This window comes from Sander lucioperca, chromosome 1 (assembly GCF_008315115.2).
Source record: "Sander lucioperca isolate FBNREF2018 chromosome 1, SLUC_FBN_1.2, whole genome shotgun sequence".
NCBI classification, from domain to species: Eukaryota; Metazoa; Chordata; class Actinopteri; order Perciformes; family Percidae; genus Sander; species Sander lucioperca.
Window position 1 is genome coordinate 5,158,675 of NC_050173.1, and position 27,500 is coordinate 5,186,174.

Consider the following 27,500-nt stretch of genomic DNA (forward strand, 5'->3'; position numbering starts at 1 on the left):
CTACCTGCAGTCACCTGCAGTTTCTTTTTGCCTAGAGCGCCCTCTGGCGGCTTTAGACGGTAATGTTTTCAGCATGAAATAACATTTTAAAACGTGAAATTATAAATATTTTGATATATAAGTCGCACCTGACTATAAGTCGCAGGACCAGCCAAAGTATGAAAAAAAGTGCGACTTATAGTCCGGAAAATACGGTAATACTTAACAATTTTGTATAATATAGTTACTGTACAATCCTAATCCTCCTCCTGTAATGTTGGGATCTTATAGTGGGGATCTTATAGTGGGGATCCCTCAGATCCATATTTAGCTGCCAGTGGAGCTGCTGTCTCTTTTCCGAGGAGAACTACCAGCTCCTCTTCTCTCTACAGTTGCGTTTCTAGAGATGAAGGCGAAAACACATTTTATTTCTCTAATTCACAGCTTTGTTCTAATGCCGCTGGGTGCTCCCTCTCTTCAGTCTCTCTCTATCTCGCTCCACCATATAACACTACCGTCCTTTCAAGTTGTTGAGGCTCCACTCCGACTAAAACGCTTGTTTGTAACGTAGAAATAAAATGGATTATTGATCATTTAATTTCTATAGTTTTTAGCTGACATCACCAGCTGACTTCTCTATTGGCCGATTAAACAGGTGAAGTCTCTTACATTGTAAAACCAGCCTCTGTGACTTGAACAGCTGAGTCACAGCGACACCATCAGCTGTGTGTGTGTGTGTGTGTGTGTGTGTGTGTGTGTGTGTGTGTGTGTGTGTGTGAGAGAGAGAAAATTCCACAACAGATAGCTAACAGTCGGTTGTTGTTCAGACAACAGCAGTGACCAGTGCTAGTTTGAGTCTTTTAGCTCATAGCTTTAGCAGCAGACGGTTGTACGTCCCGCTGTTGAAATCCTCTACAGTGAAATACAGTCACACTACACCATTTAGCTGTCAGCAATTTAGCCGTTTTTAATCCAGTTACTAATGTAGCTAATGGTAGGCTAACATTACCTGCTGTATAATGTGTTATTAGTGTTTACTAGCGTGACATGCAGCGATGTTTCTGTTGCCTCTAACGTCTGTTTTGGATCATCAGAGCGCAACGCAGACATTTAAGTGGCACCGTAATCCGTGTTGGTATTTCGTTCGGTAGATACCGGGCACTCCCTCAACACTAGCAGTTCACACCTTCCACAGCCTTTACCCAGGTCTCCAACCCTGACACCCAGAGACTCCCGCCTCCAGACAACGACCCCCTCCCTGCTGCCCAACCCCTATATTACACAGAGCTCAGCCTTAACTCAAATGTTCAAAAACTTGAAAAACTGACCTAAAGCCAGAGGTAATAGCTGTAAAATCATTTCACCAAAATGCTGAAAAATCCATTAAACTAAACCAAAAGCTGCTCATCATGTGAAGAAAAAGTACATCCACCTTTCTTTCATTAACTTTACATCTAAAAATGTAAACAAACGCGTATACAATATATAAAATACATATGAAATTGATAACTATATATATTTATTTTAGAAATTAATATATAGGTTTTTATAAAATTATAAAAAATATAATTGACTGAATCTCTTGGCCAGCAGAGAAGGCCCACCTCTGATCTACAGATCAAGTCATAACAATGAATATTCTGATTAATAGCGGATGGCTTGTGGGTGAAATAACGTATCAATAATGAGGAAAATATAACTGAACATAACAGATAGCAGAACAGACTACACTTTGTTATCATTAGATGAGTGTCTCATAGAAAAAAATGTACGCACAGTAGCGAACAGGATTACGGCTGCCGGCGCCACTGCCACACTATCATTTACAGAGACCCAACAATTTCCCCAATAACAAGCATTTGGTGAAACAGTGGACCTTTCTCTGTAGAGAAACATCAACATTATATCACTCTCACACACATATTGTGTTTGCACCGCAGGGACTAGGAAAGAGAGTTTTGAGGGACTTTTTGAGTTGGTACTTTCCCAGCACAAGCGGAACTTAGAGAAATAATTGGTCCAGACGTCAGTGTACGTCTCTGATCAATCACATGAGCCATGCAGCAACGGAAACTGACATTTTAAACCTCTGGCTAACTAGTCTGCTGAAAGAGTAGATTAATGCTTCATCCACACACTCTTCTCACAGCATAGAAAGCACATTGCTTTGTGCTAAGATAGGCTAAACCTGTCCTGGACCTTTCTCTGTCGAGTTGAAACTGATTAAAGAGGGAAAAACCACGGAGAGTTCCTTTAACATACAGATATCTGTCCAAACTACATTGTTTATTAACAAAGGGAGTTATCATTTTAGTTCCTGGAGATGTTCTCCTTTAAAACTTCCTACACAAATATCTCCTTTTTGTTCATCAGTGTTTTTACCTTAGAGTCTCCAGTCTCCAGAGAGGATCCTTAAGTCCAGCTGACAGAAGCTTCACTGCTGAGTCTCTTGGATGATTGTAGCTCAGGTCCAGCACTCTCAGATGGGAGGGGTTGGAACTCAGAGCTGAGACCAGAGAAGAACAGCCTTCCTCTGAGATCAGACAGCCTGACAGACTGCAAACACACAGAACAACACACAGGAACCCTCTGTCAACATGTGGAGCCATGTGTTTGTTTTTGGTTTGTTTGTGGTCCAGGTACATTTTGGTCCAGATTTAGAATACATCTTTAAAATCATCTGTGGTATTCAACAACAAAAGCATGTGATGAAAAACCATCATGTAAAGTAATTCTCTGAGTCTAATAACTACTGCCGAAGTTTATCTGCAGACACAAAGCTACACATTAGCTGTTTATCAACTAAAGTTAATCAGATTTTAAATGGTCATCAGTCGAATGGGTTAATGAATCCTGACCTGAGAATCTCCAGTTTACAGTGTGGACTCTGAAGTCCAGTCGACAGCAGCTTCACTCCTGAATCCTTCAGGTTGTTGTTACTCAGGTCCAGCTCTCTCAGACTAGAGGACTCAGAGCTGAGAACTGAGGACAGAACGTCACAGCTTCTCTCTGACAGAATACAGTCACTCAGTCTGAGGCGACAACAGGAAGGAAACAAGTTATTTATATTTATACCATGGTCTGGGTGATACTCGATTCTGATTGGCTGCAGGGTGTCCATAAAAAAGTGTGACACCTAGTAAAGGAGTTCCAGTGAAACTGACTGTTTACTGTTCTAAGTGAATGTGCTACATTAAAACAAAAAGGAAAGGTGAATCTGTTATTTATTTCCACCACTGTGTGGTGTTCTGTGCCTCGTCCTCCGAACACCACAGGATGGCGCTAACACACAAGCTCCAAGAAGTAAGTTACACTGCTCCTCTGAACTGACAGTTTCACAGCGAATAACGATATCTCACATCCCGTTCACTGTTCAGGTTACTACTTCAGGTAACAGTAACATTACACATTGCGGATCAAATTGTTTGTAAAAGTCGTTATATTGTTTTGGGGATAATGACATGGCTGATCCGCTTGTCTTGTTGTTCAACATACTGTCAAATTATTTTTACAGATTGCCAATTGTACACAATGTTATTGACTTTGGATCTTGCTAGCATAGCATTAGCTTTGTGGCTCGTAGCTGAGCTGAAGGGTTCTACGAGCTGAGCGGACTATAAATATCTCCCGTTGCTAAGGGAGGCAAGTCGTATCTAAGGTCTTTCCTATGTCCTGGAGGAGTGAACAACGTTTGCATTGCATAAGAACCTTATAGGATGGGAATGATTATTCCAGGTATTAGTCCAACCCTCAGGCGTAACCAGGGAAACAGAGTTATTGTTTGGAAAAACTTTAGATTTCGAATTCAAATATAAACTATATATATAATATGTTATTTGGCAAGTGACCATGGTATAAGCGGGTTAATGCCCTTCGAGGTGTCCATTGTCAGGTTTTAATGGACTTAACCCTTACTTAACTCCTGTTGAAAGATATAAGAGTATTTAATGATGATTAAATCACACTTACAGAGCTTTGTTGGAGAGACGGTAATGAAGAAGACAGATAACATTTGTGTTTATATGTTAAGTCTGGACTTTTGGTGATAGAGAATATGAAATCCATTTTAAACATTTTCAAATTCTTGCTATATTATTCTAAACAAGTTGGAAACACAATAACTAATCGCAACAAATTCACATAAGAAAAATAGGTTCTTAATCTCAGCCACAGTTCGAGCTTTACGATATAATAATGATTTATATTTTGAGTCTGGACTTTTGGTGATACAGTATATGAAATCCCTTCTCAGCATGTTTAAATATCTGCTGCTCTACTCTAAACAAGTTGGAAACGTAATGATTAATCGTGACTGAATTAAGCAATATTACACAAGAGGGTTTGATTTAACGTCATTATTGGCACAACAGTGTTGCGGCTAGGACCGAGGCGCTGGTTCGTAAGCATGACTGAAGTGATAATATAACGTTAAATCAAACCCTCTTGTGTAATAAAGCGATTATACAACAACGGTTTCCAACTAAATACAAGTTATAATCAAACTGTATTCATATTGTGGGGCAATTCGCTATTAAAATAAAGAAAAACAACAGAGATGATTTCTAGTCCCTCCCTGTTAAATGTTAGTGAGCCAGTCATCTTAAGCCAACATTAGCTTTGTCACAGTAAAAATCGTGGAATTTTCCAAAATGTAATAACTACCGCACATATAAACACCAAACTGCTTGATTTAGCTACTATACGTCCACAAACTTCATTATTGACATGTCAGTGGCACAGCTGATGTGATCCAAACTATTCCAGTAACAGTTAACTCCAGATTGTTATTTCCTATAGTATGTAGCTGCTGTTGTGCGTTTCTAAATCATTTCTGCATTTCCTCAATGTTATTATATAACATTTTAGAGGACTAACAGGCTAGAGTAGGCGCCCTGTCTCATAAGATTCTATCATAGAATGTTGACATAGAAGAGGGAGAGGGGAGCGGGGGGGGGGTGGAGCGGGTGGGCGCTGTGAGTGCCGAGCAAACAGGTACGAGTAGCGAGTTGTCGTCTATGGAAAAAGATGGATAAAGCAAAACAGCTGTCGGGGGCTAAAAATAGAAAAAGAAAGAGGAAAAAGGAGATGACATGTAAAGGGATGCGACAGCAGTTAAATAAGTAGATGGTGAAAGGCAACAGGTAGGATTTAAAGTGTGACTGTGCTTGGAGGCTTGCAAATATTCATGTTAACAGACTAGCTAGCGTTTGCTAACACTGGGAATGTAGCAGCCGAATGAGGGTTTACCTTTTACTGTCTATGGGGTTTACAGCTAGCTTAGAATATACAAAACTGAGGTTGCTGAGCTGAAAACTGGTAAATATAAGGTAGCATGTACAATAAATGACAAGAATCTGGAAAACATAACTAATGCAATTACTCTGGTTTACCATGGAATCATGCAGAGATTTGCTACCAAACTTGGAGGCTTGCAAATATTCATGTTAACAGACTGGCTAGTGTTTGCTAACTTAATGCAAACTAATGTTGCTGATAGCTACATTTAGATTTTGGTTAAACCCTATGGTACCAATCCCAAGCATGACATATCTATGTCTATATCTATATATAAGGTAAAATAACAACTGATAAATATATATATATATATATATATATATATATATATATATATATATATATATATATATATATATATATATATAAAATCCAAAATGTGAATGTAATTTCAACAGCAGCACAAACTTGCTGCATACTAGTTGTCTTATCTGATGCCATCACTAGGCTGATTTAAGAATTTAGGCTGCTATATTTAACAGCGAGTTCATTTCATTCAGGTGTGAGGATGGTGGATCAGGAAAGATGGGAAGGCAACAGGTAGGTCTAACATTAGGTGGAAGTGTAGGAGGAGCCACTTGATACCAACAAGTTCATTTCTTAATATTGTTAACATGGAAAAACTAATGAAAAATCTATTACATAATGTTTGTTTGACAATATGTCTTAGTGGAGAAGAAAACAGGCAAGGAGTCAATGAGACAGACATGAGGTCGGTGATGGCATCAAGTAGAAATGAGACCAGTGATGACATCAGGTAGAGATGAGATCAGTGATGACATCAGGTAGGAGTTCTATTAGTTAGACCACACAAAACTAAATGTCCATTCACTGTGTCCTTTTTGGGGGAAAAATAGTGCAGACAGAGATGGAAAGCCACTCACCACTCAAATCACATCAACCAGGGGTGATGATTAGGTTGCCAATTGTCACAATTTGGTTGCCAAGGGCAACCGGGCAACTGTTAATGTCGCTGATATACTTTAAAATAAACCTTTATTATTTAAAGCCCATACATGATGATGTCCGGCACATTTTTTTTTGGGGGGGGGGAGGGCGGCAAAATTGTTGCTGCATACCCCTCTGACACTGGGTAGTTGTGCCCCTGGAGGACTCTAAGCTGAGAACTGAGGAGAGAGCTTCACAGCTTCTCTCTGACAGGTTACAGCCACTCAGTCTGGAGAGACGACAGGAAGGAAACAAGCGATTTATATTTAACTACTGTTAAAAGATATCAGAGTATTTAATGATGAATAAATCACATTTACAGAGCTTTGTTGGAGGCTTTGACCACTGGCAGCAGCCTCAGAAGAGCCTCCTCTGAAGCAGAGTATTTCTTCAGGTCAAACACATCCAGATCTTCGTCTGATGACAATAAGACCAGAGCTGACAACTGAGCAGGAGACAGTTTATCTGTGGAGAGACTTCCTGATCTCAGGGACTGATGGATCTCCTTCACTAGAGAACGATCATTCAGTTCATTCAGACAGTGGACCAGATTGATGCTTCTCTCTGCAGACAGATCCTCACTGATCTTCTTCTTGATATACTTGACTGTTTCCTGATTGGTTTGTGAACTATTTCCTGTCTTTGTCAGCAGGCCTAGCAGAGTCTGATTGGTCTGAAGAGAAAGACCCAGGAGGAAGCGAAGGAACAAGTCCAGGTGACCATTTGGACTCTGTAAGGCCTTGTCCACAGCACTCTGGTAAAAACATGTTGTTGATGTTGTTGTTGTTGTTGTTGTTTGTTCTTCTGACAGCAGGTTGACTCCAGACTTGATGAATTTCAGATGGACATGAAGAGCAGCCAGAAACTCCTGAACACTCAAATGGACGAAGCTGAACACTGTGTCCTGGGACAGTCCACTCTCCTCTTTAAGGATCTGTGTGAACACTCCTGAGTGCACTGAGGCTGCTTTGATATCGAAGCCACACTCTGTCAGGTCTGATTCATAGAAGATCAGGTTGCCTTTCTGCAGCTGCTTAAAAGCCAGTTTTCCCAGAGACTTGATCATCTTCCTGCTCTCTGGACTCCAATGTGGATCTGTCTCACCTCCTCTATCATACTTGATGTTCTTCACTTTGGACTGAACCACCAGGAAGTGGATGTACATCTTAGTCAGGGTCTTGGGCAGTTCTCCTCCCTCTCTGGTCTTCAACATGTCCTCCAGAACTGTAGCAGTGATCCAGCAGAAGACTGGGATGTGGCACATGATATGGAGGCTTCGTAATGTCTTGATGTGGGAGATGATTCTGCTGGCCTTCTTCTTGTCTCTGAATCTATTCCTGAAGTACTCCTCCTTCTGTTGGTCAGTGAACCCTCTGACCTCTGTCACCATGTCAACACACTCAGGAGGGATCTGATTGGCTGCTGCAGGTCGTGTGGTTATCCAGAGGCGAGCAGAGGGAAGCAGTTTGCCCCTGATGAGGTTTGTCAGCAGCACATCCACTGAGGTGGACTTTGTAACATCAGTCAGGGTCTCAGTGTTGAGGAAGTCCAGAGGAAGTCGACATTCATCCAGACCGTCAAAGATGAACACAACAGGGAACTCTTCAAACCTGCAGATTCCTGCTTCTTTGGTTTCACTAAAGAAGTAATGAACAAGTTCCACCAAGCTGTACTTTTTCTCTTTCAGCACATTCAGCTCTCTGAAGGTGAATGGAAATGTGAACTGGATGTCCTGGTTGGCTTTGCCTTCAGCCCAGTCCAGAGTGAACTTCTGTGTTAAGACTGTTTTCCCGATGCCAGCCACTCCCATTGTCATCACTGTTCTGATTGGTTCATTTCTTCCAGGTGGGGTTTGAAAGATGTCTTCCTGTTTGATTGTTGTTTCTGGTCCGTCTGGTTTCCAGGATGCTGTTTCAATCTGTCTGACCTCATGTTCATCATTGACCCCTGCAGTCCCTCCCTTTGTGATGTAGATCTCTGTGAACATCTGAATCAGAAGGGTTGAGTTTCATGCTTTAGCAATTCCCTCAAACACACACTGGAATGTTTTATGTAAGTTGGATTTGACTTTTTCCTGGCACGCAGCAAGAATCTCAATCATTCAAATATTTTTTTAATGCTAGACAGAAACACACAGAGTTGATGTTTATGAGTGAAGGTTTGATTTATTCTAAATGTTTATTAATGATGTGTGACGAGTCTCACCTCTCCAGGTGGAATCCCAACACACAGTCGGTCCATCGCTGGCTTCTGTTTCCTCTTAAACACCTGCAGACACATTTACATAACACACAGGTCAGAGAGCTTTGAACCAACAACTGTATACTACTAATACTACTAATACTACTACTCAATTCAGTTGGATTTATAGTGTCAGATCCTAACAGGAGTTTCTCAGGACTCTTTACACTCTATCACTGACTCAGACTCAGAGAGCGAGAGAGAGAGGGTGTGTGTGTGTGTGTGTGTGTGTGTGTGTGTTTGCCTCTTCTCCCAGCGCTCCCAGTTTGGTGAGTGTACAGATCGGCCTGCAGACAGACAGACAGACAGACAGACGGGTCAGAGAGACAGACAGACAGACACTGAGATCATGAAGTACTGTTTGCATCAAACTGGGACTTTTATTTTTACTTTTTAATAAAAGGTTTGTTCTGCTGCTCCCAGGAGGACGAACAGGTGCATCACAGCTCAGTGTTAAACAGGAAGATGGAGTGTGTGTTTCTTTTTAACATCTGTAATTTTACTTGTACTTAAGCATGTTTTGTTTGAAGTATTCTACTTTACTACATTTTACAACAGTAAATAGTTTGTCTGTGTGTGTGTGTGTGTGTGTGTGTGTGTGTGTGTGTGTCTATGTCTGTGGGTGGGTGTGTGTGCGTGTGTGTGTGTGTGTGTGTGTGCGTGTGTGTGTGTGTGTGTGTGTGTCTGTGAGTGTGTACCTGGGTTTGATGTAGAATCTGTACTGGATGAGGATGGTGATGATGAAGAACACGACTCCCTCCACAGCCATGGCGAACAGGTTCTTCCCCACCATGTCCCACTCCAGAGGAGAGCGGAACCTGTTCTCACCTGTTCACAGCGTCCAATCAGAAGCCAGGAACACAGGAAGAGCGGAACAAACTTCAAAATAATCATAAAATGGTGGTGTATGTGTTCACACCGCCTACATTTCACCCTGATTCAGCAGCACAATTACATGCAAAGACACATATTCACCTGAGTTGAAAATAAGCGTGCGTGTGTGTGTTGTGTGCGTGTGTGTGTGTGTGTGTGTGTGTGTGTGTTCGTGTGTGTCTGTGTGTGTGTGTGTGTGTGTGTGTGTGTGTGTGTGTGTGCGTCTTTGTGTGTGTGTGTGTGTGTGTGTGTCTGTGTGTGTGTGTGTCTGTGTGCGTGAGTGTGTGTGTGTGTGTGTGTGTGTGTGTGTGTGTCCGTGTGTGTGTGTGTCTGTGTGTGTGTGTGTGTGTCTGTGTGTCTGTGTGTGCATGTGTTACCAAATCTCTGGAGGGCGTCGGCCATGGCCTGGTTCTTCACCATGTCGATGAGTCCTCGGCCGAGACAGAAGTGAGGGAAGATGAGCAGGACGTTCTTCTGGATGATGTTGATTCCTCCGATCTCCTTAAAATAACAACAGGAAGTTAACACACACGTTTAGGGCTTGGGTTTGGGTTGAACTTAGCTCCCGTGGTGGATGATACGAGGGGCCCTGGCACCAGGGGACCGTGAGTGTGGTTGGACACCTTAAAAACCTCCTTAAAAACCCCTGGTTATTTAGAAGTGTTTAAAGGTCCCATGACATGGTGCTCTTTGGATGTTTTTATATACACCTTAGTGGTCCCCTAATACTGTATCTGAAGTCTCTTTTTATATAGACCTTAGTGGTCCCCTAATACTGTATCTGAAGTCTCTTTTATATAGGCCTTAGTGGTCCCCTAATACTGTATCTGAAGTCTCTTTTATATAGACCTTAGTGGTCCCCTAATACTGTATCTGAAGTCTCTTTATATAGACCTTAGTGGTCCCCTAATACTGTATCTGAAGTCTCCTTTATATAGGCCTTAGTGGTCCTCTAATACTGTATCTGAAGTCTCTTTTAAATAGACCTTAGTGGTCCCCTAATAAATACTGTATCTGAAGTCTCTTTTAAATAGGCCTTAGTGGTCCCCTAATACTGTATCTGAAGTCACTTTTTTATAGACCTTAGTGGTCCTCTAATACTGTATCTGAAGTCTCTTTGATATAGACCTTAGTGGTCCCCTAATACTGTATCTGAATTCTCTTTTATATAGACTTTAGTGGTCCCCTAATACTGTATCTGAATTCTCCTTCCCTAAATTCAGCCTTGGTGAAGAATTACAGCCACTAGAGCCAGTCCCACAATGAGCTTTCCTTATTATGTGCCATTTTTGTGTCTGTAGCTATTGAGGAGGAGAGAGGGGGGGGGCAAGGTGGAGGGTGGGGGTGTGGCCTTGACCAACTGCCACTTTGCTCGTTTGAAAGCCATGATGTCTCTCTCTCTCTCATGGGTGGGCAAAATTCTCTGGGCGGGCAAAGCAGAGAAAGGGGAGGTAACCTTGCTCCTTATGACCTCATAAGGAGCAAGATTCCAGATCGGCCCATCTGAGCTTTCATTTTCTCAAAGGCAGAGCAGGATACCCAGGGCTCGGTTTACACCTATCGCCATCTCTAGCCACTGGGGGACCATAGGCAGGCTGGGGGAACAAATATTAATGTTAAAAAACCTCATAAAGTGAATATTTCATGCTTTGGGACCTTTAAAACGAGCTCAAAGGAGCCAGTGTACAGGACAGTCAGCTGGAGTTATAAATTAAAATTAAATTAAAAACTTTCTTTTAAATATTCAGTATTTTTCCCTCAGTGTGTGTGTGTGTGTGTGTGTGTGTGTGTGTGTGTTTCTGTGTGTGTCTGTGTGTGTGTGTGTGTGTGTGTGTGTGTGTGTGTGTGTGTGTGTGTGTGTGTGTGTGTGTGTGTGTGTACGTTGTTCCCGAACAGCTCCATGATGAAGGTGGAGATGCTGCAGTTGATGGTGATCAGGATGTTGATGCTGGTGAGGACGACGTACGCCGTGCTCGGGATCTTAAAGAAGAACGACGCCAGGTACATCAGAGGAGTGATCGACCAGCTGGAACACAAACACACACACACTACTCATTACCAGGGTTTCCCACACATAGGTTCTACTTGGACCAGTCCAGGTAGATTGAGACCCTCCCAGGTAGAATGAGACCGTCCAGGTATGTTGAGACCCGCCCAGGTAGATTAAATCCAAATACATTTTTTTTCTCCAAAAGACAGTGTATTTTTTAAAGAGGACCCAGACCAGCTGCCTCCAGCCCCACCCCCTTGTGAAGTCTTGCGCTGCGTGCATGACAGCATCAACGTTGCACGTGCTCAGAGAGGCTATCGTTACGTTAGTAGTAGTATGCTGCTGGTGGTCTTGCAATGGGATTAACTGAACTAAGAAAAATAGAGAAACACTGCAGCCACGCTGCTGTGAAAGCTCCCTGAACATCATTTATCAGTCTGGTCGTTACCCCCTCTCAGAGTCTGGTTGTTACCCTCTCAGAGTCTGGTTGTTACCCCTCTCAGAGTCTGGTTGTTACCCCTCTTAGAATCTGGTTGTTACCCTCTCAGAGTCTGGTTGTTACCCCTCTCAGAGTCTAGTTGTTACCCTCTCAGAGTCTGGTTGTTACCCCTCTCAGAGTCTGGTTGTTACCCCTCTCAGAGTCTGGTTATTACCCCTCTCAGAGTCTGGTTGTTACCCTCTCAGAGTCTGGTTGTTACTCCTCTCAGAGTCTCGTTGTTACCCTCTCAGAGTCTGGTTGTTACTCCTCTCAGAGTCTGGTTGTTACCCTCTCAGAGTCTAGTTGTTACCCCTCTCAGAGTCTGGTTACCCCTCTCCGTGATAGTCTCCTCCGCTCCATATCTTTATAACGGAGCTTTTTTTCTTTTCTTTTGTTTTAAAAGTGTGTGTAGTATTGTGTAGTACTGTGTAGTACTGTGTATCTGACCCGTATAGCAGCAGCAGCAGCACGAGCACCGGCAGGTTGGTGGAGGAGACGTAGGCTTTCTGTTGGAAACTGATGAAGATGATGATGACCAGCGTTGCCGGGACGATGTAGTTACACTGCAGAGACATAAACGGGAGGCCGTTTAGGGTCAAAACATGTAGTTACACTGCAGAGATATATACAGGAGGCCGTTTAGGGTCAAAACATTAAAATATGTTTACATACAATTAGGGCTGTCAGCATTAACGCGTAAATTTTTTCAAATCGCATTAATCGCATGCCGCCATTTATTAATTTATTTTCACTTCACTCGGCTTCACGTCGTGCCTAACAACGCCCCTTAGCTGTTCTTAAATCACTAGAATCTAGCTAGGCTACTATTTTGACCCTTTGACGCACCTTTACTTATCATCAAGCTGCCTTACTTCCTTGTAACACATTCTGCTGCTGTAGGCATGATGGAGAAAGACAGCAGAAAACACAATTCTGAATGGCGCTTTTTATTTTCAAAAACTCCCGACTACCTGTCAGCATCGCAGAAGACTCGGGTCTTAAAGATGTACTACGGTTGGCATGTTCTGACCCGTCTTACATTGCCGTTGAGGGGGACAGTAGTTTCACAAATACACAGCTTGTACAAATCTTAAAGTCAAGTTCATAAAGTAACTTTCTTTGCATTCATTTGATTCCCAATCAAGATACATTAGTAAGAATTGCTTTCTATGGTTAATATGTACTTAAAAACTGTTAATAATAGAATTTTAATCATGTGATAAAACATGTGATTAATCGTGATTAACTATAGAAATTCAGCGATTAATCGCGATTAAAAAAAATTATCGTTTGACAGCCCTACATACAATGTTTGGGACTCTGAAGGCATCATGCTGCAGGGGTCGGGCACTGGGACCATGAACACTTTTTTACTAAAATATTTATATTTTTTCCCTCAAAATATTCCAACTTTTTTTTTTAAAGATTCCAACTTTTCAAAAGACATTCTTTTTCTTAGAATATTCAGACTTCTTTCTTTCAAAATATTCCAAATTTTCACAATTTCCCAACTTTTTTCTTAAATATTCCACACTGAAACTGTGTCAGGGTGCGTTTGTTTGGTTCCTCACCATGTTCCTGATGAATTTACACTCTGACAGAAAGGGTGCGTTTGTTTCAAGCCTCGACATGTCGCAGATAGAGTTACAATCTGCCACACAAAGACACTCTGAGGGTGCGTTTGTTTTGTGTCTCACCATGTCCCAGAAGAAGTTGGCCACCCAGTAGAGCAGCGGCTGCACGCCACTGATGAACTGCATGTCTTTGGGTTTGCTGACTCGCTCCTGGATGAGGAAGACCACGAAGCTGGCGGGGACGAAGGACATGGCGAAGATCACAAAGATGGACAACAGGACATCCACGGAGGTCGTTACCCTGGAGATGGTTAGGAGGCAGAGTTAGACGCAGAGAGGCTGCTCGTTTTGGTGTATTTGAAGGGATACAGCTACGGCCAGAAGTTCGTAAAATTAAGCACAATCTAGGCTAATACAAACATATAATTTAATACTTTCACCCAGGAAACAGGTGTTCATGTCCAGGGAGTGTTTTAATATTAATTAAATTAATTAATAATGAATTAGTCTTTCTCCTAAACTAAACTTAACATTGCCGCAGCTGTATCCCTTCTACCCTGCAGCTGTATCCCCTCTACCCTGCAGCTGTATCCCTTCTACCCTGCAGCTGTATCCCCTCTACCCTGCAGCTGTATCCCCTCTACCCTGCAGCTGTATCCCTTCTACTCTAGTCTATACTGTATACATGTTTCCCTTCCTGAGGACTACGGTTAACTGCTCCTCAGATCTCTGCAGGGTAAATCCAGACAGCTAGCTAGACCAACTGTCCAATCTGAGTCTCCGTCCAGAGCTTAGCTCTGCCCAAGACGATTGTGATTGGTTTAAAGAAATGCCAATAATAATAATAATCATGGTAACACTTTACAATAAGGTACACAAAAAAGTAGGTAGTTAATGATTAACGAATGAGGAACGAATGAGGAATGAATGAGGAATGAATGAGGAATGAATGAGTAACGAATGGTTTGTTAATGATTAGTTACTGATTGACTGTAATTCAAGCATTAATGATTAGTTACTGATAAACAGACTGTGTGTGTGTGTGTGTGTGTGTGTGTGTGTGTGTGTGTGTGTGTGTGTGTTACTGTATTTATGAATCATTAGGAAATCTGTTCATGGGATTTATAGTAATAAAAAGAATATACGTGATACAGGATGATTCTCTTAATATATTTTAATAATGATATTCACAAAACATTTGCATTGACAAACAACATATATTCTGTAGCATTGACATTGTTGAAGGCTTAAAAGCAGTTGTATGCTGCTGCAGGGCATGATTTAATCCTGCCACCCTGGGTTTCGTGCGCTGTTGAGCGGTAGTTAAAGACCAAAGAAGGATTGAACATTAGTTAGCTGCTACTTATCAACGAATGATTACCTAACCATTATTTACCATTACTGAAGCATTGTGCGTACCTGCAAATAAAGTGATGGATCATATTGAGTGGTTAATCATTAACGAATGATTAGTTAAGCATTCATTACCATTGGTACTGAGTGGTTAATCATTAACGAATGAATGGACATATTGGCTGGCAAATAAACATAAAGATGGCCCCCTTGGAAGATTGCTGCATGACATACGTAATATGTATAACTTAAATCAATGAAAATGTTTTCATGTGTGTCGATGCTGACAGCATGCTCTTTTGTTTGTGTTGAGTTCAGTGCCTGTTATTAACAAAGGCAAAACGTTCAACCTTTGATTTTGTTTTATTATAAAACCATTTATTTCTCTTCAATGGCTATATATATATACCTTACTGTCATCCACAGTGTTTTACAGTCTTACACCTTACCCTTAACTGGTACACACACACCGCTTCACTAATGGTAATTAATGCTTAAATAATTTGTTAATGATTAACCACTTAGTGTGATGCATCACTTTATTTGCAGATACGCACAATGCTTCAGTAATGGTAAGTAATGGTTAGGTAATCATTCGTTAATAAGTAGCAGCTAACTAATGTTCAATCCTTCTTTGGTGTTTAACTAAGGTTTGCTACCTTACTACCTTGTTTGTCAATGTAAATGTTTTGTGAATATCATTATTAAAATATATTATGAGAATCATCCTGTATCATGTATATTCTTTTTATTACTATAAATCCCATGAACACATTTCCTAATGACTCATTAATTAACTACCCAGTAGTTCCTCATTCATTTAACAGTAACTACCAGTCTGTTTAACAGTAATTAAAGTGCCCGTATTATGAAAAATCACTTTTTCTGGGATTTGGGGTGTTATTTTGTGTCTCTGCTGCTTCCACACACATACAAGCTTTGAAAAAAATCCATCCATGCTGTTTAGAGTGAGATACGGTTTCTGAATGTGTCCTGCCTTCAGTCTCCGGGTGAGCTGTTCAAAATCGGCACGGCTTGTGACGTCACAAGCCGAAACGAGCTGGCTAACCGCAAACATTAGCTCGTAGCATTAGCGTTAGCATGCTAACGCGTTCTCAATAGTAAAGCACTGCTACAACACACACAAGTTCACCATAATCTACAAAAGAACTACTTCCATGTGCGCCCTCATTTAGAAGTCTCCCAGCTAATCCTGCCTTGTAACTGACCCAAGTTGTAGAAACAGCCTTTCTTTTACTGTCTATGGAGCTAGCTAGCTGACATGATCTACATCTGAGCTACTGAGCATGTGCGAGTGCAATCAAAGATAGTACAGAAGAAAAAGAAGAAAAGAGGTCTCACTCTGTAGCTAAAACAGAGACCAGCTGAAAAGAGCATCTGCAGCAGTGAGAGAGAGCGGTGCAGTACAACAAAAATATGGTGTTTTTTGAAAATTAAACCATGTAAACATATTTTGGTACAACCTTAAAATACAATTATGAACCTGAAAATGAGCATAATATGGGTGCTTTAATCATTAGCACTTGAATCACAGTCAATCAGTAACTAATCATTAACTAACCATTTGTTACTCATTTGTTAATCATTAACTACCTACTTTTTTGTGGGTACCTTACTCCCTGTGTACTCTGTAGTACTCCCTGTGTACTCTGTAGTACTCCCTGTGAGCAGTGTAGTACTCCCTGTGAGCTGTGTAGTACTCCGTAGTACTCCCTGTGAGCTGTGTAGTACTCCCTGTGAGCGGTGTAGTATTCCCTATGACCAGTGTAGTACTCCCTGTGTACTCCCTGTGTTCTCTGTAGCACTCCCTGTGTACTCACAGAGCGACCTGTGACAGCTGCTCCTTGGTGAGGTTCAGAGGATGGTTGAAGGCTCTGATGCCGTAGCGACTGGCGTTTCGGCCCGGCGGCAGGTTGGCGTGCAGGATGGCGTTGTTCATCACGTTGATGAAGGCGCCGATGCTGTGCCAGCCTTTGTTGTTGAACCAGATCTGAGGACAGGGTTTAAGAAGTATTATTCCCATCTCTCAGAAACTTTCTACATGATACAGATGATGTCATAAACAGATGATGTTATAAACAGATGATGATATAAACAGGGTCACACTGCAGACAGAGTTTCCAGAGATTTTAAACAAATGTAAAAAATAAATAAAATTAAACTTGAGCGTTGAAAGCGTAAAAAAGAGTTGAAAAAAACATTAAAAAAAGTGTCAAAAACTAAATCTGAAAAACAGTTAGTACAGTAAATTCTGCTGATTTTCATTCTGGATCACCGTTGAAAACTGTAAAAACGGGGCGCCTGGTTAGCTCACCTGGTAGAGCAGGCGCCCATATATAGAGGTTTACTCCTCGACGCAGTGGCCGCAGGATTGACTCCGACCTTTGCTACAGGTCATCCCCCCTCTCTCTCCCCTTTCAAGTCTAAGCTGTCCTATCCAAATAAAGGCCTAAAAATGCCCAAAAAATTATCTTTAAAAAAGAAAACTGTAAAAACATCTGCAGATTCTGTTATTCTGAGCCAATGTTTGGTTTATAAAAGATTTTTTCCTCACTAAAAAAAGTGAAGTCTAGTAAAATTGTCAGAAAGATGTGTAGATATAAACAGTATCTAGGCAACCACTGTTTTGATAAATCTTCCCTTGTATGTTTTCAACTTGTGTTTTTAATTAACTTTGTTTCTTAGTATCGTTCTGTCGTGGTTATGCAAATCAGTATTTCTGTAATCTGTAATCTCTTTTTCGTTTACACTGATAACTTTTTGATTGAACCCTCTACGACAGTTTTGTATGTTTTCTTGTGTGTTATAAATCTGTGTTTTCCCAGAGCCTTTAAACACATCACAGCTGTGTCTTACCTTGACGTTGTTCGTCGTGTCCAAACCGTTAATAAAACCGGACAAACTGTCGAGGAATCGATCAGCAGCCGCGCCCTGAAACACACAGACAACCTCAGCTTAGTATCTAATTCATTAAAGAGTAACTTTGTTTCTTTTTTTGTTAATGTACAAATGTTCAGCCGTTGACAGGCTCAGATTATTATTCTAAGTGTCTGACAACATTAAGGAAAGGATCCCTACAGAGATAGACCTTTTAGTTAAAAGGTAAGATCCTTTTAGTTTAACATGAAACAGGCCCGAAATCACCAAACACACCAGACTCCATGTAAAAAACTAAACTAAAAGGATCTCACTCTTTAACTAAAAGGTCTATCTCTGTAGGGATCCTTTACATAATGTTGTCAAATACTTAGACTAATAATAAACTAATTTAATACATTTTATACGTGAATAAAGTCTTACCTTCTGTAACTCAAAGATCTTTCTGATTCGCTCGATGGCGTCATCGACCTCATTGGCCGGAGGGAGGACCTGAGTGCTCCTGGCGCCCAATGAGAACCCTCCGTACCTGCAGAGAGAAAAAACAGATTGACACGTGACAAACAGGAAACAGTTTGATTTCAAAATAAAAGCAGAAGAGAAGAATTAAAAAGACTGACCTGAATTCATTCACCCAAACTTTGTTCTTCAAACTGTGAACGACACAAACAGTTAGTCCCTGAGTATTACTGAGTATTACTGTCTGTATTTCTATGAATTAACTCTATGTATGTCTGTGTATTAACTCTGTGTACTTGTGTGTATGTCTGTGTATTAACTCTGTGTACTTGTGTGTATGTCTGCGTATTAAAGTGCCCATATTATGAAAAAATCACTTTTTCTGGGATTTGGGGTGTTATGTTGTGTCTCTGGTGCTTCCACACACATACAAACTTTGAAAAAAATCCATCCATGGTGTTTAGAGTGAGATACAGTTTCTGAATGTGTCCTGCCTTCAGTCTCTGGGTGAGCTGGTCAAAATCGGCACGGCTTGTGACGTCACAAGCCGAAACGAGCAGGCTAACCGCAACCATTAGCTCGTAGCGTTAGCATGCTAACGCTATGGCTAACGCTAGCATGCTAACGCTAGCATGCTACCTCGTTCTCAATAGCAAAGCACAGCTACAACACACACAAGTTCACCATAATCTACAAAAGAACTACTTACATGTGCGCCCTCATTTAGAAGTCTCCCAGCTAATCCTGCCTTGTAACTGACCAAAGTTGTAGAAACAGCCTTTCTTTTACTGTCTATGGAGCTAGCTAGCTGACATGATCTACATCTGAGCTACTGGGCATGTGCAGTGCAATCAAAGATAGTACAGAAGAAGAAGAAAAGAGGTCTCACTCTGTAGCTAAAACAGAGACCAGCTGAAAAGAGGATCTGCAGCAGTGAGAGAGAGCGGTGCAGTACAACAAAAATATGGTGTTTTTTGAAAATTAAACCATGTAAACCTATTCTGGTACAACCTTAAAATACAATTATGAACCTGAAAATGAGCATAATATGGCTGCTTTAATTCTGTGTACTTGTGTGTATCTCTGTGTATTAACTCTGTGTACTTGTGTGTATGTCTGCATATTAACTCTGTGTACTTGTGTGTTTTTCTGTGTAAATGTACTGCAGTATCTGTCCTGTGTGTTCCACCTCTTGCCGATGATGTCGGCGTATGTTTTCACCAGGTAGTCGGAGATGTTTCTCCCCGTCAGGTTCTGAAGAGAGTCGGTGGTGCTCAGCTTCATCTGAACACAAACATAACTTTATATTAATATACAGAATATAACTTTATATTAATCTACACAACTTAATATTAATGTACATAATATAACTTTATATTAATATACAGAATATAACTTTATATTAATATAGAGAACATAACTTTATATTAATATACATAATACATTAAAGTGCCCATATTGTGAAAAAATCACTTTTTCTGGGATTTGGGGTGTTATTTTGTGTCTCTGGTGCTTCCACACTCATACAAACTTTGAAAAAAATCCATCCATGGTGTTTAGAGTGAGATACGGTTTCTGAATGTGTCCTGCCTTCAGTCTCTGGGTGAGCTGTTCAAAATCGGCACGGCTTGTGACATCACAAGCCGAAACGAGCAGGCTAACCGCAACCATTAGCTCGTAGCGTTAGCATGCTAACGCTATGGCTAATGCTAGCATGCTAACGCTAGCATGCTAACTCATTCTCAATAGCAAAGCACTGCTACAACACACACAAGTTCACCATAATCTACAAAAGAACTACTTCCATGTGCGCCCTCATTTAGAAGTCTCCCAGCTAATCCTGCCTTGTAACTGACTGAAGTTGTAGAAACAGCCTTTCTTTTACTGTCTATGGAGCTAGCTAGCTGACATGATCTACATCTGAGCTACTGGGCATGTGCAGTGCAATCAAAGATAGTACAGAAGAAGAAGAAGAAGAAGAAAAGAGGTCTCACTCTGTAGCTAAAACAGAGACCAGCTGAAAGAGGATCTGCAGCAGTGAGAGAGAGCGGTGCAGTACAACAACAATATGGTGTTTTTAGAAAATTAAACCATGTAAACCTATTCTGGTACAACCTTAAAATACAATTATGAACCTGAAAATGAGCATAATATGGCTGCTTTAATGTACAGAATATATGATATTAAATCTCTCAGAGAAGATATATATATATATATATATACACAGTGGGGCAAAAAGTATTTAGTCAGCCACCAACTGTGCACGTTCTCCCACTTAAAAAGATGAGAAAGGCCTGTAATTTTCATCATAGGTACACTTCAACTATGAGAGACAAAATGAGAAAAAAAAATCCAGAAAATCACATTGTAGGATTTTTAATGAATTTATTGGTAAATTCCTCAGTAAAATAAGTATTTGGTCACCTACAAACAAGCAAGATTTCTGGCTCTGACAGACCTGTAACTTCTTCTTTAAGAGGCTCCTCTGTCCTCCACTTGTTACCTGTATTAATGGTACCTGTTTGAACTTGTTATCAGTATAAAAGACACCTGTCCACAACCTCAAACAGTCACACTCCAAACTCTACTATGGCCAAGACCAAAGAGCTGTCAAAGGACACCAGAAACTAAACTGTAGACCTGCACCAGGCTGGGAAGACTGAATCTGCAATAGGTAAGCAGCTTGGTGTGAAGAAATCAACTGTGGGAACAATTATAAGAAAATGGAAGACATACAAGACCACTGATAATCTCCCTCGATCCGGGGCTCCACGCAACATCTCACCCCGTGGGGTCAAAATTATCACAAGAACGGTGAGCAAAAATCCCAGAACCACACGGGGGGACCTAGTGAATGACCTGCAGAGAGCTGGGACCAAAGTAACAAAGGCTACCATCATTAACACACTACGCCGCCAGGGACTCAAGTCCTGCAGTGCCAGACTTGTCCCCCTGGTTAAGCCAGTACATGTCCAGGCCCGTCTGAGGTTTGCTAGAGAGCACTTGGATGATCCAGAAGAGGATTGGGAGAATGTCATATGGTCAGATGAAACCAAAATAGAACTTTTTGGTAAAAACTCAACTCGTTGTGTTTGGAGGAGAAAGAATGCTGAGTTGCATCCAAAGAACACCATACCTACTGTGAAGCATGGGGGTGGAAACATCATGCTTTGGGGCTATTTTTCTGCAAAGGCACCACGACGACTGATCCGTGTAAAGGAAAGAATGAATGGGTCCATGTATCGTGAGATTTTGAATGAAAACCTCCTTCCATCAGCAAGGGCATTGAAGATGAAACGTGGCTGGGTCTTTCAGCATGACAATGATCCCAAACACACCCCCCGGGCAACGAAGGAGTGGCTTCATAAGAAGCATTTCAAGGTCCTGGACTGGCCTAGCCAGTCTCCAGATCTCAACCCCATAGAAAATCTTTGGAGGGAGTTGAAAGTCCATGTTGCCCAGCGACAGCCCCAAAACATCACTGCTCTAGAGGAGACCTGCATGGAGGAATGGGCCAAAATACCAGCAACAGTGTGTAGACCTTGTGAAGACTTAGAGAAAACGTTTGACCTCTGTCATTGCCAACAAAGGGTATATAACAAAGTATTGAGATGAACTTTTGTTAATGACCAAATACTTATTTTCCACCATTATTTACCAATAAATTCATTAAAAATCCTACAATGTGATTTTCTGGATTTTTTTTTCTCATTTTGTCTCTCATAGTTTAAGTGTACCTATGATGAAAATTACAGGCCTCTCTCATCTTTTTAAGTGGGAGAACTTGCACAATTGATGGCTGACTAAATACTTTTTTGCCCCACTGTGTGTGTGTATATATATATATATATATATATATATATATATATATATATATATACATATATATATATATACCTCTGGCGGTGGCAGCCCCCCAGCTCCAGCAGGACAGTCCGGCAGCATCTTCTTCTGGCCGTCGTAGCTGCAGATGCACGCCGGAGACGGGTCGTCCATCGTCCAGTTGGACGAGCTGAACAGCTGCGTGATGCTTCCAGGGACCTCTGGAGTTCTCCAGTCGTCATCGCCCATCGTACACGGAGCCTCTCTGGGGACGGAGATAAGAGACGGACAGGAAATCAGCAGGGTAAAGATATGGGAGAATGTTGTGGAATATATTCAGTTCTTGAACGTCCTAGGGCATCATCCTTTTACCACTTTTTTTCCTGAATTATTACAACCTCCTTTATTTCTGTAATCTGTGCATCAACAGATGTGTCCTCTTATCAAAAGTGACCCTGAATCTGAATTTGATCTTAAAGAACAAACATTAGATGTTAAACACAAATCCCTCATCGAAATAACTCCATAAACAGAAACAACTCTCTTCAAGTTAAGTCTAAAGTAGATCACACCCTAAGATCTTTAAAAACAGGTTCAGTTTGTATGCATCCCTATTTATGTTATTACACATTTAGATTTATTAAAGCCATGTTTTCTTACGGGATGGGATGTCCGTCCATGCAGCGAGTCCCGAAGCCTGGCGCGTCCAACAGAACACCAAGTAACTTCTGCATGTTGGAGTCTCCGGGTGAATCATCACTGAGACACACACACACACACACACACACACACACACACACACACACACACACACACACACAGACAGACACACACACACACACACACACACACACGCACACACGCACACACACACACACACACACACACACACACACATACACACACAGACAGACACACACACACACACACATACACACACAGACACACACACACACACACACACACACACGGACAGACAGACACATTAACTAGCGACAGTTTTAGCCAGTTGTGTACCTGGTGAAGGTGTTTTTGGGGACCGTTACCTGATGAAGGTGACCTGGTCCTCGTACATCCAGGGCTGCAGCTCCAGACTCGGATACTTCCCAAACGGAGGGACGATGAGACTGAAGACCAGCGCGATGAACACAAACACCGCCGGGAGAACAATCTGCAAAACACAGGAAAACTAAAAACTGCACACACCTACAGGAAACTTAAATACATTATACATACAGTACATATTTATATATGTATCTAATATCTCAGTCCATATCTGATTATATAAACATATATAAACATGTGAGGGTACCTGAGCGAAGAAGCCCTTGAGGGAGCGGCGAGCGTTGAGAAATCGTCTCCACATCAGATCCACAAACTGCTGCTTCAGACTCCAGCCTTTCACCTGATACGGGCCTTTCCTGTCTGAACAGCTGAGCCGGTCTGTCTCTCGGGTCTCTGACGGGTCAGAACCAAACAATGTGTTAGGGTTCAAATGTTAGATAACATTATGATGTTCATCCTAATGGTCTGGATGTCTCATAAGCAGGACTGGGTACCCAATGTAAGACTTTTTAGGTACAGACCGAATTGCCTCTAAAATATCACATATTGGAAAATGCCTCGTCATTCAATCCCTAACCAGCAATTTCCACTGGATGCGGAACGTCTCCAGAACGTCGTCGGAGTCATTAGGTTTCCATTAAAGTCAGTGTGTGTATTTCCACTGACTGCAGAACGTCTGCGTCCCGACTCCGTCCCAGCTCCGTCAGTCCCAGCCCTCCGGAGCAGATACCCAGAGCTTCTATTTTTGATGGACGACGGAGAGCTCGGCAGCAATTCAGCACAATTCAGATAGTAGGGACAGGAAGTCGAGCACAGAAACAAAATAAAACATCCGGTTACTTTTCAAAATAAAATACACCGTGCTCACGGCAGGTCATATTTCCCTGCACTACACCTTGAAAACACAGCTCAGAGTAGTTTCCCCTCTACTCATCTGGATGGAAACAAACTGTTGTTGGGTTTGTGGTTCTGTTTATAGAAACTACATCCTGTTATATCGCGCAAATATACGTGAATTCGCGAGATCTCGTGGTCGGCTGGCCGCAGCCGTTACACAACAAATCCGGACCTGGTGGGTATTGACGGACGGCGGAGCACGCAGCCGTTCAGCAGCGGAGCCGGTCTGCAGACGTTCTGCATCCTGTGGAAACCCACGGTAAGGAGTAAATCTCGTCAGTGTCAGTGAGCCAATCAGCACGCAGCATGCTTCTACCAAGATCTAATAACGTCTGTGATTGGCTGTCTAACGTTACACTTCGTAGAGACACACAGGAAAAACTCTCCGTTACACAGAGATGCCTCAGGTAGCCGGAGCTGGAACATACATACTAATGTTTGTGTCGTAATGTTGTCTTAACCTTTTGTTTTATAAAATTTGTATCGTCATTTAGGAACTGGTAACGAAGTCCCAGTATTCGTACTGAACATCTGTTGTGAGTGAAGTGGTACTGTACCAGGATCTCCTTCAGACTCATTGCAGTCGTCCTCCATTAATGGTCTCAGACAACTCTGATGGTCTCCGCCTCCGAATGCATGTGTGTGTGTGTGTGTGTGTGTGTGTGTGTGTGTGTGTGTGTGTGTGTGTGTGTGTGTGTGTGTGTGTGTGTGTGTGTGTGTGTGTGTGTATGTGTGTGTGTGTGTGTGTGAGCGAGCAACTGAAGGTGAACGTTCCACTCACCGATGGCAGCAGCTTCACTTTCATGTTCGCTGCTCTCCTCCTCCTGAAACACACCACACACACACACACACACACAATGATTTACATACTGCTACTACACCCAAAATACTACACTCAGAGAGCAAAATACTGTGGTAAAGTACTCAAAATATTCAACTGTTTTCTCTCAAAATATCCAACTTTTACTACACAGAGAGAGCAAAATACTGTGTTAAAATACTAATATATATCTCTGTGTGTGTGTGTGTGTGTGTGTGTGTGTGTGTGTGTGTGTGTGTGTGTGTGTGCGCACGCGTGCGTGCGTACCTTCTTGTTGAAGGATACAGTGCAGCAGTTCCTGCTGGAGTTCCTGCAGGAGCTGAGCGATGGTTCCAGTTCCTTCTTCTTCAGCTTCAGGTAATAGTCTGTCCCCAGCCGGTTCTTCAGGAACAGAGATGAGCCCACGCAGCACAGCTTCCCGTGGGAGATGATGGCGATGCGGTCGCCCAAAATGTCCGCCTCCTCCATGTGGTGCGTTGACAGGATGATGGTCCGCCCTGACAGGAAACAGGAAGTTATGTCACAGTTAGAAGAGAAGGGAGACAGGTAGTTGCAGCTCTAGAATAACTAGGGATGCACCCCTAAGAATAACGTGTTTTCTCTGTTCCTCTCTCCTGCCTTACCGGGCCGGTACTTGCGCAGCAGGTCCCAGATTACTCTGCGAGTGTACGGGCCGACTCCGGCCGTGGGTTCGTCCAGGATCACGACCTTTGACCCCCAGACGAAGGCCAGCGCCACCGAGAGTTTCCTCTGCATGCCTCCAGACAGCGTGTTGGCCCGGGCGCTGCGTTTGTGCAGCAGCTCCGTGTCCTGCAGGATCTGCTCGATCTCGTCTTTCACCTGCTGCTCCGACAAACCTTTGAGTCGGCCGTAGAACCAGATGTGTTCCTCCACCGTCAGCCTGCCAGCAACATACCATAATATCACTTTATCATAATCATAAGAATAATACATGTGATTTATATAGAGCTTTACATGGTACTCAAAGACACTGTACAGTAAAATCAGCACATATATCACATTAAAAACCAACTCATAAAACAAGCACAAGCAATTAAAACCAATAAAATCAGTAACTATCAGGTGAGAAATGGAAGACTATTGGATGTGGAAAGCTAATCTGAAGAGGTGTGTTCTGAATGTGTCCAGGTCAGTACAGTCACAGATGTGTATGGGTAGGGAGTTCCAGAGGGAGGGGGCTGCAATGGTGAAAGCTCTGTGTTATTTACACTGTGTTCTGCCGTTATCTAATGCTAGGGTATTTAAATGCTATCCTGTATTCCATGCAGTCGGGCCGCCTGCGCTCCGTAGCAGACAATGTGACGATGAGACAGTGGCGATTAAATATTAAGAACGCATTTTTATTAAAGATTTGAGTTGGAGGTGATTATGGAACAATTATCACTCAGTACAAGCACAAATAACACTGCTGGATTTAATCTTCATGGTAACGTGGATGATATGGAGTGAAAAAATGTGCGTGAGGCATCAATACAGGAAAATATTACGAGTAGTCGTTATTCCAACATTTACTTTCTGCAGTCTGACTTCAGTTCACCACCTCACCATCTGCGTCGCCAATTCCCATTGTCTCCAAATTGTGGGTACGCATGGGTCAGAGTTTGCGTGGAGGACCGCACATTCTCCCGTCAAGTTTGTTTTTTATAAATCACTACCTTTGCGTGGGAAGTGGCGTACGTACATTTACAGCCCCGTTTTGTGCGTACGCCACGTTTAGAAATGAGAGCCCAGGTTATTTGGTTGATGTGGTTTTCAAACGAGAAGTTGCTGTCCAAGATGACTCCCAGGTTGATTTTTCCGACATACTATACTATGAGATTCTGAGTGGTGCTGGAGACTCACATGCTGAAGAGGATGTTGTGTTGAGGACAGACTCCCAGACTCTGTCTGATGGCGCTCAGCTCCGTCCGGATGTCTCTGCCCAGGATGTAGGCGGTACCAGAGGTCGGAGGGAATAGACCCGTCAGGATGGACCTACAGGGACAACATCATTAGTTTTTGTTAAAGGAGGAAAATAAAATCCCAATATACTCAACACTCTCAAGTCACAATATGTCAGGAATCACAATAGAGCATCACAACCCGATTCAATCAGCATGTATCAGGGAAGAATTGGATCAGTCCTGTCTGTCCCTGTCTCAGCCCTAATGTCTGTCTCGGTCTCTGTCTCAGCCCTAGTTTCTGTCTGTGTCTCTGTCCCAGCCCTAGTGTCTGTCTCTGTCTCAGCCCTAGTGTCTGTCTCAGTCCTAGTGTCTGCCTCTGTCCTAATGTCTGTCTCTGTCTCAGCCCTAGTGTCTGTCTCAGTCCTAGTGTCTGTCTCAGTCCTAGTGTCTGCCTCTGTCTCGGCCCTAGTGTCTGTCTCTGTCCTAATGTCTGTCTCTGTCTCAACCCTAGTGTCTGTCTCAGTCCTAGTGTCTGCCTCTGTCTCAGCCCTAGTGTCTGTTTCTGTCCCAGCCCTAATGTCTGTCTCAGCCCTAGTGTCTGTCTCTGTCCTAGTGTCTGTCTCTGTCTCAGCCCTAGTGTCTGTCTCTGTCCCAGCCCTAGTGTCTGTCTCTGTCCCAGCCCTAGTGTCTGTCTCTGTCTCAACCCTAGTGTCTGTCTCTGTCTCAGTCCTAGTGTCTGTCTCTGTCTCAGTCCTAGTGTCTGTCTCTGTTTCAGTCCTAGTGTCTGTCTCTGTTTCAGTCCTAGTGTCTGTCTCTGTCTCAGCCCTAGTGTCTGTCTCTGTTTCAGTCCTAGTGTCTGTCCCTGTCCCAACCCTAGTGTCTGTCTTCATAGAAAGCTTATGTA

The 27,500-nt window shown here is 42.3% G+C and overlaps 2 protein-coding genes and 1 long non-coding RNA gene across 3 annotated transcripts in view; all 3 read right to left on the reverse strand.

Moving 5' to 3' along the window:
• The window catches only part of LOC118496165, a 17,000-nt gene extending 14,796 nt beyond the window's left edge, over positions 1-2,204 (reverse strand). Inside the window, exon 1 of the long non-coding RNA XR_004898651.1 lies at positions 2,127-2,204. This is a non-coding gene — a long non-coding RNA (uncharacterized LOC118496165). The remainder of the gene's footprint in view (positions 1-2,126) is intronic.
• A 32-nt stretch (positions 2,205-2,236) lies between these two features.
• On the reverse strand, positions 2,237-3,363 carry LOC116067366 (ribonuclease inhibitor-like). The gene is made up of 2 exons (XM_031323791.2): positions 2,838-3,363; positions 2,237-2,535 (listed from the first exon to the last, which is right to left on the reverse strand). The coding sequence occupies exons 1-2, from the start codon at positions 3,098-3,100 to the stop codon at positions 2,358-2,360; spliced, it is 441 nt and encodes a 146-aa protein (XP_031179651.2). The 5' UTR covers positions 3,101-3,363; the 3' UTR covers positions 2,237-2,357.
• Positions 3,364-6,477: 3,114 nt separating this feature from the next.
• The window catches only part of LOC116051164 (phospholipid-transporting ATPase ABCA1-like), a 154,072-nt gene continuing 133,049 nt past the window's right edge, over positions 6,478-27,500 (reverse strand). The window contains exons 27-40 of the mRNA XM_036006295.1: positions 21,986-22,175; positions 19,278-19,372; positions 18,250-18,282; positions 18,053-18,158; positions 17,609-17,683; positions 16,573-16,742; positions 13,502-13,679; positions 12,252-12,367; positions 11,218-11,362; positions 9,714-9,837; positions 9,162-9,291; positions 8,708-8,750; positions 8,428-8,490; positions 6,478-8,209 (exon numbers count right to left, since the gene is read on the reverse strand). Coding sequence (XP_035862188.1) covers positions 6,539-8,209; positions 8,428-8,490; positions 8,708-8,750; positions 9,162-9,291; positions 9,714-9,837; positions 11,218-11,362; positions 12,252-12,367; positions 13,502-13,679; positions 16,573-16,742; positions 17,609-17,683; positions 18,053-18,158; positions 18,250-18,282; positions 19,278-19,372; positions 21,986-22,175 — 3,139 coding nt within the window. The 3' untranslated portion in view covers positions 6,478-6,538. The remainder of the gene's footprint in view (positions 8,210-8,427; positions 8,491-8,707; positions 8,751-9,161; positions 9,292-9,713; positions 9,838-11,217; positions 11,363-12,251; positions 12,368-13,501; positions 13,680-16,572; positions 16,743-17,608; positions 17,684-18,052; positions 18,159-18,249; positions 18,283-19,277; positions 19,373-21,985; positions 22,176-27,500) is intronic.

Excerpts from the sequence above, each read along its gene's own strand:
- LOC116067366 (XM_031323791.2), bottom strand. The coding sequence starts at position 3,100 with ATGGACACCCTGCAGCCAATCAGAATCGAGTATCACCCAGACCATGGT. Across the intron at positions 2,536-2,837 it reads TGTAAACTGGAGATTCTCAG|TCTGTCAGGCTGTCTGATCT; the intron begins GTCAGGATTCAT and ends GTGTGTTTGCAG.